The 12,914-nt window shown below is 45.7% G+C and overlaps 1 protein-coding gene across 3 annotated transcripts in view; it reads right to left on the reverse strand.

Annotated features, from left to right (window-relative positions):
- Ascc2 (activating signal cointegrator 1 complex subunit 2) overlaps positions 1 to 10,470 on the reverse strand; it is a 44,343-nt gene extending 33,873 nt beyond the window's left edge. The window contains exons 1-4 of one of the 3 annotated variants that reach the window (XM_057771858.1): positions 10,413 to 10,470; positions 7,471 to 7,568; positions 2,141 to 2,299; positions 1,635 to 1,805 (exon numbers count right to left, since the gene is read on the reverse strand). In XM_057771858.1, coding sequence (XP_057627841.1) covers positions 1,635 to 1,805; positions 2,141 to 2,299; positions 7,471 to 7,551 — 411 coding nt within the window. In that variant the 5' untranslated portion in view covers positions 7,552 to 7,568; positions 10,413 to 10,470. Of the gene's footprint in view, positions 1 to 1,634; positions 1,806 to 2,140; positions 2,300 to 7,470; positions 7,569 to 10,412 lie in introns of those variants that run through there. The other 2 variants (XM_057771859.1, XM_057771860.1) reach the window with 2 other exon arrangements.
- Positions 10,471 to 12,914: the final 2,444 nt, after the last annotated feature.

A 12,914-nucleotide genomic window follows, 5' to 3' on the forward strand; every position in this document is an offset into this window, starting at 1 on the left:
ATTAAAGCTAGTATTCCTCTCAAAACAAAGATTTTTAAACAGTTTTTATATTCCACGAAGGAGCATGCACATTAACAGTAGTGACTTTGAAGGCTGGTGAGATGGCTCAGTATGTAAAGGCACTTGCCAACAAGTCTGATGACCTGCGTTCAACCCCCAGGACCTATAGGGCAGAAGCAGAAGCCACTCTCACAAGTTGTCCCCTGACCTCCACACATGTGCACACATATGCACACACACTCAAAGAACAAAAAGTCCCCGAAGGAACATGTACCAATAGTAGTGTTACTGAGTGCTGACAATGTGTCTCAGTGGGTGAAGGCACTTGCAGCCAAGTCTGACGACCTGGGTTCTATCCCCAGGACTCACATGGCAGAAGGAGAGAAACAACCCCAACTCCTGCAAGCTGTCCTCTGACAAATGCACCTACACACACACACCACACACACCACACACACACACACACCACACACACACACCACACACACACACACCACACACACACACACACCCATAAATAAAGAAATACAATTTTAAAAACCAGTCATAACTTTAAGCCAGGGGATTTTTATGAGTAGCACTCATTATCTTTATCATATTTTTATAATATTGAATAATTAAAGACAGCATTGATGATGTTTTTCAGTATTGGAGATGACTATTCATCATGCCAGGCTCTACCACTAAGGCAAACTCCCAGTAATGATTCTTTTTTCGAGACAGGGTTTCTCCGCAGCTTTTTGGTTCCTGTCCTGGAACTAGCTCTTGTAGATCAGGCTGGCCTCGAACTCACAGAGATCCGCCTGCCTCTGCCTCCCGAGTGCTGGGATTAAAGGCGTGCGCCACCACCGCCCGACCTAGTAATGATTCTTTTAAGTGCATACATGAGGGTCTAGAGAGATGCTTTAGTGGTTAAGAGTGATTATGGCTCTTGCAGAAGACTACAGTTCCCTGCACCTACATGGGTGGTTCAAAACCACCTATAACTGCAGCTCCAGGAAATATGACACCTTCTCTGGAATCTTCAGCACCCACACACATGCACATATATAAATATGGAGAAATATACACAAATTAATTAAAAACAAAATAAATGTTTTTCAAAGTAAACATATGAGGGTTGGAGACACGGCTCAGAGGTTAAGAGCACTCAATTGCTCTTCCAGAGGTCCTGAGTCCAATTCCCAACAATCACATGGTGGTTCACAACCATCTGTAATGGTAACAAATTTCTTCTTCTGGTACGCATAAAGACAAAGCATACACACACAAAGACATACATGGAGACAAAGACTCATACACAAAAAATACACGAATAAATAGATCTTTAAAAAAGTACACGAGTTCTTCAAAAAGTCAGAGTCAATGTCGTTACCCTCTGTCACATGAATAAAGGCACTGTCAGCTGTGACAAGGACTCTGGGCTCTGGCTGATGAAAACACTGGGTGTATTGTGGACAGGCTGGTGGATTAGAGGATAAGGGGAAAAGGTGGCACAGATTTTTTTTTTTCCCCAAAAGACGGGAATAAAGAGGGCAGACACAGAGGAAAGCTGGCACTCTCAGAGCTTTTTCCCAGGGGTAGAGCCTGGCAGAGGGTGTTGAATGGAGGGTGTCACGGAATCAGAGGCTTACTTTGGATTCCTTGTGAGTGGACATTCGAAGGAAGGTGAGGAAAATGCTGCGGTGTAGGTGCTTCTGCATGTCAGCAACCTCAGGGGTAGGGGCCACCCATTCATCAAACTTTCGGGGTACATAGCGCAGGTATGAATCCAGGCACTTCTGCAGGGTCTCATCAAAAACAACCTAAGCCAGGAGAGAAGACAGCAAGGATCGATTCCTGAGTTAGACTACACAGGTGTGCATGGCCCATCAGCCCTGACTTATTGCAAACACTCCAACCCAAGAGACCAAAGAGGTATGAATGAGCCCAGGGCTAAACACAAGTCTCTTAAAATGACACTTGGACAGTGAGTAAACATCAGGAAGGTTGCAACATGAGACAGCAATCCAGACCACTATTTGCTGTTAAGGATCAAGGAAGGTAGACAAAAAAGCAACTCCTAAGGGAGAGAAAAACAGCAACCAACCAAGGACATGTCATGTGCTTTGTCTTAGTGTTAATTTTGATAGAATGTTACCTGGCACCAGAATTTATCGTGAGGCAAGGCCAGGAGCCAGTCGAGATCATTGGCTACGAAGGTGGCGCGTTCCAGGTACTCCTCCACTAGGGCGGGAATGTTGTCTTTAGGGGGCGGTTTGTATAACACAAAATACCGGTCTGCCTTCTGCTCAGGGTGCTACGGATCCAAAAACCACGTGTTAACGTGGCAGAGGTTAGTCAGCGAGGGCCCATTTGCCAACCCACAGCAATGACAGTACTTGGCTGTTCCAACCAGAGACCCTCCAAGGAGCTTGTAAGTATAAAGAACCCAGTGTGTCTAACAAAGGCGCCATGGTTGCACCTAGAGAACACAGGCGGTTGTTAAAAACATGTTTTTAGAGAATTTTTAGTGGTGTGGACAGATTAAGGTAAGAGAAAGGACACAAAACTCTAATATAAACAGGTTTGGAATATTTTTTAAAGTCTATGTATTCACATATTGGCACACACTTGTAAAAAAACAAGTAAGGGGGGCTGGAGAGATGGCTCAGAGGTTAAGAGCACTGGCTGCTTTTCCAGAGGACCAGGGTTCAATTCCCTGCACTCATATGGCAGCTCACAACTGTCTGTAACTCCAGTTCCGGGGGATCTGGCATCCTCACAGATATACATGCAAGTAGAACACCAATGCACATAAAAATAAAAATTAAAAAAAGACGGGGATAATCCCCAAAATTTATAATGGTTATCTTGAGGTTAGGGAATTATGGCTTCAATATATTTTTCAGGACTTTTTTTAGAGACAAGGGCTCACTGTGTAGATCAGTTGGCATCACACTTAAGAGATCTACCTGCCTCTACCTCCCATGTGCTAGAATAAAGGTGTCATCATGTTTGACCTTATTTTCCCATTTTTAAACAGTGAACATATATTTTTAAGATTAATATTTAATTATCAAGTAACACATAAACATCTTTTTTTTACTCTGTGGTCAAATGGGTATGTGAGGCCCTGGGGTCAATCCCTGGCATGGTGGGGAGAGGTAAAGGAGGAGAAGGAGAAATAAAAGGCGAGAAGGAGGGAAAGGAGAGAGAGAAGGGAGAGGGGAAGCACATTCCTCGTTTCCATGGCCTCCCCGGGGAAACCACTGACCATACGCTGTCCTAGCTACCTTTCTAGGTTTTTACATTAGAATATAGTGTAAGCACACCAAGTATCTGAGTCTGTTTTCCTTTTCTGATATAATCTGATATAACAGCATCATATTCTATATATCACTATTTTCCTTTTTTTTTTTTTTTTTTTTTTTTTTTTGGTTTTTCGAGACAGGGTTTCTCTGTGGTTTTGGAGCCTGTCCTGGAATTAGCTCTTGTAGACCAGGCTGCTCTCGAACTCACAGAGATCCGCCTGCCTCTGCCTCCCGAGTGCTGGGATTAAAGGCGTGCGCCACCACCGCCCGGCTCCACTAATTTTTTTTTTAAAGATTTTTATCAAGTAGCTGCAGATCTCGGCTTCAGAGTCACAAGTTCTCTCTCACAGCCTAACCATGAACAAACCCCACTTTGTTCACCTAATGAAGAGCCGATGGGCTCGAGGGCTCAGCTTTCATCCCAGTCTAAGTGAGAGTGGCTTTCTCAGGGGAAGTTGTAGTAGGAGGAGGGCCAGGCCTCAGCTGTTATCAGCCTTAGCCTCCCACTTCCACAGCCACCTCTAGAACAATCAAGAACCGTGTGGACCTCTGCAGGAGCGCGCAAGCTCCACAAGTCCCATAAGGACCCACTGCAGTCCTTTAGCATACAGGTCTAGGGGCCCGCTCCCATTTACAGAGTGGCAGCATTCCAGCCACTAATCTGTTGAAAAGAGAGCTTATCTCCTTGCATTCCAAGCTTCCTTCCTCCCTGACCTGCTGACACTCTTTACAGGGTCCCTACCAGGTGTTGGGACAAGAAAAGACCTGTGCTGCAGGTCTCAGATCAGAGTCTTCTCCAAGTCACAAGGTTTACGTTCCACAGAGGAAGATGCACATCTAAGTCACCAAGGAAGCCCTAAACAGATGAAGTGACAACTTAGGCCTGGAGGGTCATAGGAGCACAGGAGGAAAATAGCAGCTCCTGGAAAAGGAATGCTTCTCAGGTGAGCCAGTACCTAAACTGAACCAAGAGGAGGAAAAGGATTTTTAGGTGGAGGAAAGACACCTTGCCCTCTCTTCCCCGTCCCTCCCTTCCTTGTTCTTTCTTTCTCAAGTGTGATGATATAGTCCTGCAGGCCTGGAATTTGCTATGTAGACTAGGCTGGGCTCAGACTTAATAGAAATCTGCCTACCTCTGGGACTGAAGGTGTGTGCCACAATTGGTGGAGCAGGTACGCTAAACTCACTATTTCCTTTTTCATCTACAATTAGCTAAAAGGGAGACAGTATTCTCCTTGTCAGTCAGAGGAGGAAACAAAGACTTAGTAAGGTCCAAGAACTTTCCTAAGGTCTTGAGGTTAAACAGGCATCTGAGGCAGGATTGGAAGCAAAGCTTACAATGCAGACCAATCCACGTGCTACCCTGAGCTCACCGCTTGTCCTTCTGACCTTCCTGCCTCCCGGACTAGGGTTTACCACAGCTCTGCCCAGCACCTGCATTGTGCTCACCTGACTATAGCACTTGCTAAACAGCATCAAAGTCACTTTTGGATCAGTTTTGTTGGGTACGGGGGTGTGGGGGGATGTATGGATTATAGAAGAACACCGGGGACTTTTAGGGAAGGTAAAATGTCCACTGTCTTGGCCGTTGGTGATGGTGACAGTCTCATTGATATCTTACCAATGTCGAAAAAATCAAAGTGCTGATTTTAAATATGCAGTTTACTGGCTTTCAATGATACTTCCTCCGGGCTTGACATTGAGAGGACCTCCACACGTTCATTCGCTGAACAAAAGAATGAATGGCCAGATCTTGCCTCTGAGGGGCTTAGAATGACAAGCCACATGTAGCCATAGACAGCTTCAGAGCAGGAGAGCAGCAGCTCCAGGGGTGTCTCTCTAATCAAGTTTAATCCCACCTTTCAATCGTTTAGGGCCCTTCTACTCTGGAAAACTAGGAAAACACTGCCCTTCAAGCCTCTACATCTTGACAGGAACTCATTTTTTTACTGTCCTTCAAAGAATGGCCTAAGGGTCCAACCATATTTCTTACAGGCTTTTCAAGTGCATGATCCTTGAAAAGTAAGTAACTACTCAATTAATATCAATAAGCTCTACCCTCACTCTGAAGAGGCATTGTAATGCCTGCTCCTAGGGCAGAGATCTTTTTGCCCCAAGCTGAGACTCAAAAGACAAAACCCTACCTGCACTCAGGACAATGTTTCAGGAGCTTAATGTTCCGCAGTCTGACCAACAAGACCAGGAAATTGTCTTTGAGCTAATCTGTCGCCCCACCCTATCCCATTCAACGTCACAGCTGCTACTTGTTCTCCCCATCCTAACTGCTCTGCTCCAGGCAGAGGACTAACTCACAGAGGTTTCATGTAATCCTCACAGTCACCCCACTATTATTAGCCCATTATTATCTTTCTTTGGATCCTCAGACCTAGTGAGGTTAAAGAACTTGCCAAATATGTACAAAGTCCATGTTCACTAGCTCTGCCATAGTGCTATCCCCAGGGATCTGTGCTTGATCTAAGAGTCAGGCTCCCTCAAGCATTCCCGAGTTCCCTAGCCAAGGCCTTCCTTCCCCTCCTGCTTTGTCCAGACAGAGCTAATTCACCTTCAACACCCAGTTTAAACAAAGGGGTAACCTGGGGAGGTGGGCACGAAGTCTCATCCCTAGCTTTGGAACTGTTGGCAACTAACAGTTGATGGAGGGTAAAGTCAGTTCTCTCTAAAGGCACAGTCGCTGGTGGGTTGAGCACCTTCTAAGAAAGGTCACACATCCAAGAGCATGTGGTCAGCACCAACTGGACTTGATTGGCTTCATAAAACAAGAGGACACAAAGTTAGCTGGGTGAGGAATCGGGGATGAATCTGCACAAAATTCTCAAAGAACTAGTTATAAATGAGGGGGGAAAGGAAGAAGAAAAGTTAATCTGGGTGCTTTGCTCAGAATGGTTTGGCTCACATGAGGTATCCCATACATGTTACGTTCTATTATTAGAGACTGAAGAGGAAATAATAAAGCCAACCAAAATGCACGAAATAAAACACTTAGCTCCCATTTCCCACAACTTTACTCAAGCCTCCAGAAACTACTTTTTCCCACCGTGTGCACGTAAGCTCATATTCTTGGGAAATCTACAAGTGGGTACAAGGACTCAAATCCCCACTTCTGTCCCTTACTTTAGCAGCCTGGCACCTCTCCATGGCTCTAGTCTCTCTCTGACGGTGGGAACTGGCACGTTTACAGCCTCCTTAGTTTTCGGTCTCACAGGCCCTGTCAGAGGCCCTGTATGTCTCACTTCTTGCCCCAGATAAGAGACTGGCCCGACCTCTGAAATCACTGATCCAATACAAGCATGAGCAGCTGCTTAGATTTAAATGCATATTTATATTCCTACATGCAATCTTAAGGCCACCACAAAGGCCAATCACCAAACCAGGACTTGGAGCCATTTCTAGCCCAGCTCAGACTAAATCAAAACTGTTATGATTTTGGTCTCTTTAAGAGACAAGCCACGCCCACTCCCTCTCCCATCCACTGAGGCAGGCTGATCTTCAGCTTCCGGCCTGAGCTCGCTCTTTTCCATCTTCCTCTCGGAGAGGCAGCTTGGCTTCTGCCTCTCTCCCCACTTCTCCCCACCTTCTCTCTCTTTCTGTCCTCTTCTCCTTCTCCCCCCCGTAATAAATATCCAATTCTATTCTGTATGATGTGTCTGTCCATATGCCTCCACCGCCTGCTCACACTGCAGGGCTAGCTGGGACCAGCCCACCCACCATGTATCTCCCTGCCTGGGACCAGCCACCTCTCGTGAACTGGCAGCCATCTCTGCCTGGTACTGGCTGCTCCTAGGGCGCGCTGCCTGCCGCCCACAAGGCCCGCTACCACCATTCGGGAACCTAGAGCATTTCTGTTTCCTACTGCCACTGGGGATCTTGCAGCATTTTTAAAAAATCATAACAAAAACTGCCTTCAGACTAACTGGAAATGAAATAAATGCTTTGGGGAGGGGACCCGACATAGAAGATACTACTCAAATTTCCACTGTTCCTCAGAAATAAAGTTCTATACTAGGCTAGGCTTGCAGGGGCCTAGCAGCATCTCAACTACTCGGCAGTAGCCATTGGCCCTAGGGTCGTTCCTGGAACAGAAAAGGATTTACTTTTTGCTTCTGGAATTGCAAGGCTGGTTGCTATCAGGCTGAACAACATCAAGACATTGGCTCACCAGCGCTGGCGAAGTCCTCGGCTTTCCTGTCTTCGGGTCTTTGTGGGTGATCTGGAGTTGCTCCAGGGGCAGAGCTGGCATTGTGCTGTGTGACCCTCCTGAAAGGAATATGGATGGGAAGAAGAGAGCAGACACACAGACTCCTAGAGGCAAGGCCTAGTCTGGGACTGAGCCCAGCACCAGCATCAACCCCTGGCCACAGTGAACTCCTAATGTGGGCTTTCAAGACCTGGTATGCATCTGCTGGCCTAAAGGGATGATTTTTTCCTAAAACAGTTCTCAGCTCTGAAGAAAAATACCATCCAGATAACTCCACTCCCATAAGAAAGAAGTCCTAGCTAAAAGGACCTAGACTACTTTTTATGTTTTGTTTTTATAGTGCCAGGATGGAACCCAGGGCATCAAGCTGTACTCAAGTAGCCTGTGGGCACTGTGAAGACACTACCCACAGTTCTTTTTCTTGCCGTTTTTCCTACAATCAGCACAGGCCTAGCAGATGCAGCCTCACAAAATGAAGGATGAAAGACTATGAGGAGCAATCTTCTTTGCTGTGGTGGGGACAGAACTCATCACAGATGCTAGTTTAGTCTATCTGAGCTATGTTCTTCAGAAGAAAAAAAAAAATCTCTTCTCAATTCTTAGGGGACCTTCGGTCTTTTAAGGGTTGGGACAATGGACGTTTCCTCATATATAGTGTCAAGACTTAACTTGTCCAGGCTTCAGAGGAAGGCATGACAAACTAACAAAAGGAAGAGAAAATCCATAGGAATCTGCCAACACATGATCCCTTCCACAAAGGGGCCAAATTGGATTCAAAGGCAGTAGTTGGTCAGCTGTGTACAGCTCAGTGATAGAATTTGTGCTCACCACATGCAAGTCTCTAGGTTCAATCTCAAACAAAAATAAAATAATAAAATAATCACAAAGTGATTTGGAGATAGCTCGGTCAGCATCATCCAGATTGCACAAGCATGAGAATCTGAGTTCAGTTCCCAAAACCACATTAAAAACGTGGAATTCTGCGTTGAGAAAGCAGAAGGTGAAAGTTTCCTTGGCCAGTCAGCACAATCTACCAGACAAGCCCTATCTCAAAAACAAAACAAACAAACAAACAAACAACAAAAGGTAGATGACTTGAGGAACAATTCCAACTCCTGAGGTTGATCTTTGACCTCCACACACATACATCTGTGCCCACATATATGTGAACACAGTTCACAAAGCCAAACCAGCAGACCAGCTCTTCCACGGTCCCTTTTTCTAACACCACTTGAGCTTATTCTTAGCGAGAACACATGTATTGGTTGAATCACGGAATTAAGCCTTTCAAAAGACATGCCAGTAAAAAAGTCCCAATGGTAACAAGAAACAAATCAAGACTAGAAGGTGGAAATCACTATGTCCTGACAGATTTTTGAGGACATCATCAGCCACTGGTTATCAGGTTGTGTGGCCCAGTCCTGGTGATATGAGACATACTGACGAGACAATAGCAATGTGCTTGCTAGACACTAAGCACTCTCCTAAATGCTTTCCTTGGCACTTTAATTTACCTTTTAAAGTATTTATGAGACAATGTCTTGTGATACAGGCTGGTTCTTAGCTCCAGCAATCTCCTGCCTCAGCCTCTTGAGTACTGGCATACATCACAACATGCAATATTACATCTGGCTCACTCTTTTCTTCTCTCTCTCTCTCTCTCCTTAGAGGTAGGGTTTCTCTAGCTTTGAGGCCTGTCCTGGAACTAGCTCTTGTAGACCAGGCTGGCCTCGAACTCACAGAGATACGCCTGCCTCTGCTTCCCTAGTGCTGGAATTAAAGGCGCTACCACCTACTGCCTTTTCTTCTTTTTTTTTAATTGTACTTTTTATTTTAAATTTTGAGACAGAGTAGACAGGGTCTCATTTAGCTTAAGCTGGTTTTGAACCAATCCTCCTGTCTCAGTCTCTTAAGTACTGGGATTACAGAAATGTGTCACCACACCTGGCTCTAGATACTTCAGTCCTTACTATGTACCAGGTAATGATGTTCAGAAAATACCAACATGGGCAAAGAACTGACCTGGTGGTGCCATTCACAAAACTTAGTCTTCACGAGAACAGGTACAAAACCAACTGCCACCCAACTAATAATCAGTGTCATGATGTTTGCTGAATATGCAAGGTTCATGAAGTTTAAACAAAAATGACTTATAGGACAGAGGGATCAAAGAGGATTTGAGTTTTCACTTAAAGTATGGGTAAAAAGTAAAGCAAAAACCAGATTTTGAGTTGTAAAACACCAGGACAGCCATGCACCACTATACCTCTTATTCTGGGCAGGGCAGCAAAGGCCGAAAGTTAAGAAAGTGTTTTCGAGGAAACTAACAACTGTTATACGGCCAACGAGCATCTTCAAGGCTACTGCTGCCTCAGTTTCTCTGACTGTCACCCATCACTTTGCTGGTCTCGGTTCAACATCACTCTGTTTAGAAACCTTCCCAGAGCTTCCCTGAAATTATCTCTGTCCTTGTGACTGATTGTCATATCTTTAATTGCTTTATGCATTTACTGGCTCACTGTCTCCTTCCTCTAGACTCTTAAGTTCTACGAGGGCAAGAGCCTTGTCTCTTCTGCTGTTGTAGTCCCGGCGCCTAGTTCTGTACCAGGCACATGAGAGTCGATCAACAAACACATGCTGAACGAATGAAAGCCGAGGACACTAAAGCTTGGGAGGAGGAGGTGGGGACTGGGGTTCGTCCCAGGCCACTCTGGGGCCAAGCCTTAAACCGAACCGGAACTCCAGGTTCTGGTTCTCTTGGCCTCGCTGGGGCGACTCACGGCCCCTGGGGCAATGTAAGCCTGGTCCCGCCGTGAAGCCCGTATGCTGGGGGTGCCGAGGGTGCCCGAAGCACGGCGTGGCTCCTGCCGAGCTCCACTGGTGGGGACCGGGCACTCACTCACCTCCCGGCTCCACACCCGCGACGTGCAGCCGCCGTACACGGTGACAGCTTAGACACAGCCAACACTTCCGGGGTCAAATGGCGATTCCGCAGGCGAAGACAGGAAGCCCTGCCCTGCTCTCCCGGCCCCTCCCCCGGAGCCAACTGTCCGGGAAGATGCTCGGGACGGGCCACGCCCCTATGATACGACCCCGCCTCCTGGAGGTATCAGGGCTTCAACGAGGCGGCTCTGCCCGTTGCAGGTTTAGGGACTTGACCCTGCTCTTTCTTCCTCGGTGGCCACCCTCCCCCTAAGGCGTTCCAGTTTGGGAAGCTCTCGAAATCCCGGTTTACACTTCCTCAGTTACCGTTTTACAAATTTAATTCAGAGAATTTTTGTTTGTTTGTTTTTGTCTTGTGTTTTTTTTTGTTTTTCGAGACAGGGTTTCTCTGTGTAGCTTTGGAACCTGTCCTGGAATTTGCTCTGTAAATCAGGCTGGCCTCGAGCTCACATATTCTCCTGTCTTTGCCTCTCGAGTGCTGGGATTAAAGGCGTGCTCCACTTTAAATCAGAAAGGCTGAGTGAAACTATCTTAAGAGTAGGATGCAATTTTTCCTGGAAAAGACTCAGATGATGCAGAGCTAATGGCTCACAAGCCTGGATAAGAATCATCACAGAAGGGGCCGGGCGGTGGTGGCGCACGCCTTTAATCCCAGCACTTGGGAGGCAGAGGCAGGCGGATCTCTGTGAGTTCGAGACCAGCCTGGTCTATAAGAGCTAGTTCCAGGACAGGCTCCAAAAACAACAGAGAAACCCTGTCTCGAAAAACCAAAAAAAAAAAAAAAAGAATCATCACAGAAAACTAGTTGCTAATACTCATTGGCAAGTTCTGGGGATGCAGCCTGTAATGCAGCCCCTCGGGAGACTGAGGAATGACGGAGAATTCCAGGCCAGCTAGGGTTATGCCCTGGAAGAGCTCACACTGTAGGAGAAACAAGGAAACTAATAGCTGCGAAGTAATGGGATAGATGTTAAGTTGCTGAAGAAGTGGGGCGATGGGCTTTAAACCAGAAATGGGGTGAGAGGGGTTTGCTAATCGGTTATATTTCAACTGCGACTTAGAACAGCATAGCCCACATTTTCTGTAGGTTAAGAATCTAGGCATGGGGGGGGGGCTGGAGAGATGGCTCAGTGGTTAAGAGCACTGACTGTTCTTCCAGAGGACCAGGGTTCAATTCCCAGCACCCACAAGGCAGATCACAACTGTCTGAAGATCTAGTTCCAGGGGATCTGACACCTTCATACCAATGCACATAAAATAAAGTTAAATAAGCCATAAAAATTTGTTAAAAAATAGGGCTGGAGAGTTCAATTTCCAGCACCCACATGGCAACTCACAACCTTCTGTAACTCCTGTTTCAAAGGATTTAGTATCCTCACACAGTCCTGCATGCTGGCAAAACCCCAATGCACATTAAAAAAAAAATCTTAAAAAAAGGAGTTTGCTTCAAGGAATGCGAACTGAAAAGGCAGTAGGGAGCCTCTAGGAAGACAAATAATCTCACCACATCACAAAGGTGATTTCTCTTTTGCTGTGTTCTGTTGGTTAGAATCAAGTCACAACTCCTGCTGAGGATATGAGCAGCAGGATACGGGGATTAGAAAGAAGCATCTTAGAATTGGCCTGCCAAGTAGACATGACCCATCTACCCTGGGTCTCAGGACATAGTAGAGGTAGCTGTGATATAATGAAAATATTTATTATACTTCAGATAATGGATTATGAACTTCATGTCTATTATTTCCTTGACTACAAAAATTGTAAGAAGTAGAAGGCAGTCGTAGTGATACATACCTATAATCCCAGTTCTTCAGTGCCTGAGACAAGAGGAAAACCAGTTCAAGGCTAGCTTGGCTCAGATGGCAAGTTCCAGGCCATTTTGTAGAGACATTTAGAGTCCCAGAGCCAGTAAGAGAGTAGAATGGGGAGAGAATCATCCCTGCATGGCTACAGAACCTACATTCATGATCTTCTTAGGCTCAAGAGCTAAGTTTAGAGGAGTCTCAAGTATAGTAGAAGCTGTGGCCACACGTCACAAAATGTGTCAGGATGGTGTATACTCCCCTTACCATTATCATATTTTAGTCAATCTAATCTTCTATTGTCATGGAAAAGACTGTCTTGCTTTTCTTTGTCAACAAATACGTTAAGCACAAAGGAAATCTGGTCTGTACCTGGTGCTTGGTTGGAAGGAAATCCTTTGGTACAAGGAACATTTAATTAGGACTTCCAGAGAAAATAAATGTGCTGTTTTCATCTTTCTCTATGAGTATAAAGATACTCAAATCACTGAGGTCTTGAAGCTACATACTATAATGGTAGACAGACAAAATACATCCAATGAGACACCCAATTTGGGGCTGTAGGTATGATTCAGGGGTGGGGTTCAAGGTCTAGGTTCAGTTCCCAGCACAACAACCGGAGCTAGAAAATAACCTCATTTCTCCAAACGTACCTTGTTT

This window comes from Chionomys nivalis, chromosome 6 (genome assembly GCF_950005125.1).
Source record: "Chionomys nivalis chromosome 6, mChiNiv1.1, whole genome shotgun sequence".
In the NCBI taxonomy this organism is placed as follows: Eukaryota; Metazoa; Chordata; class Mammalia; order Rodentia; family Cricetidae; genus Chionomys; species Chionomys nivalis.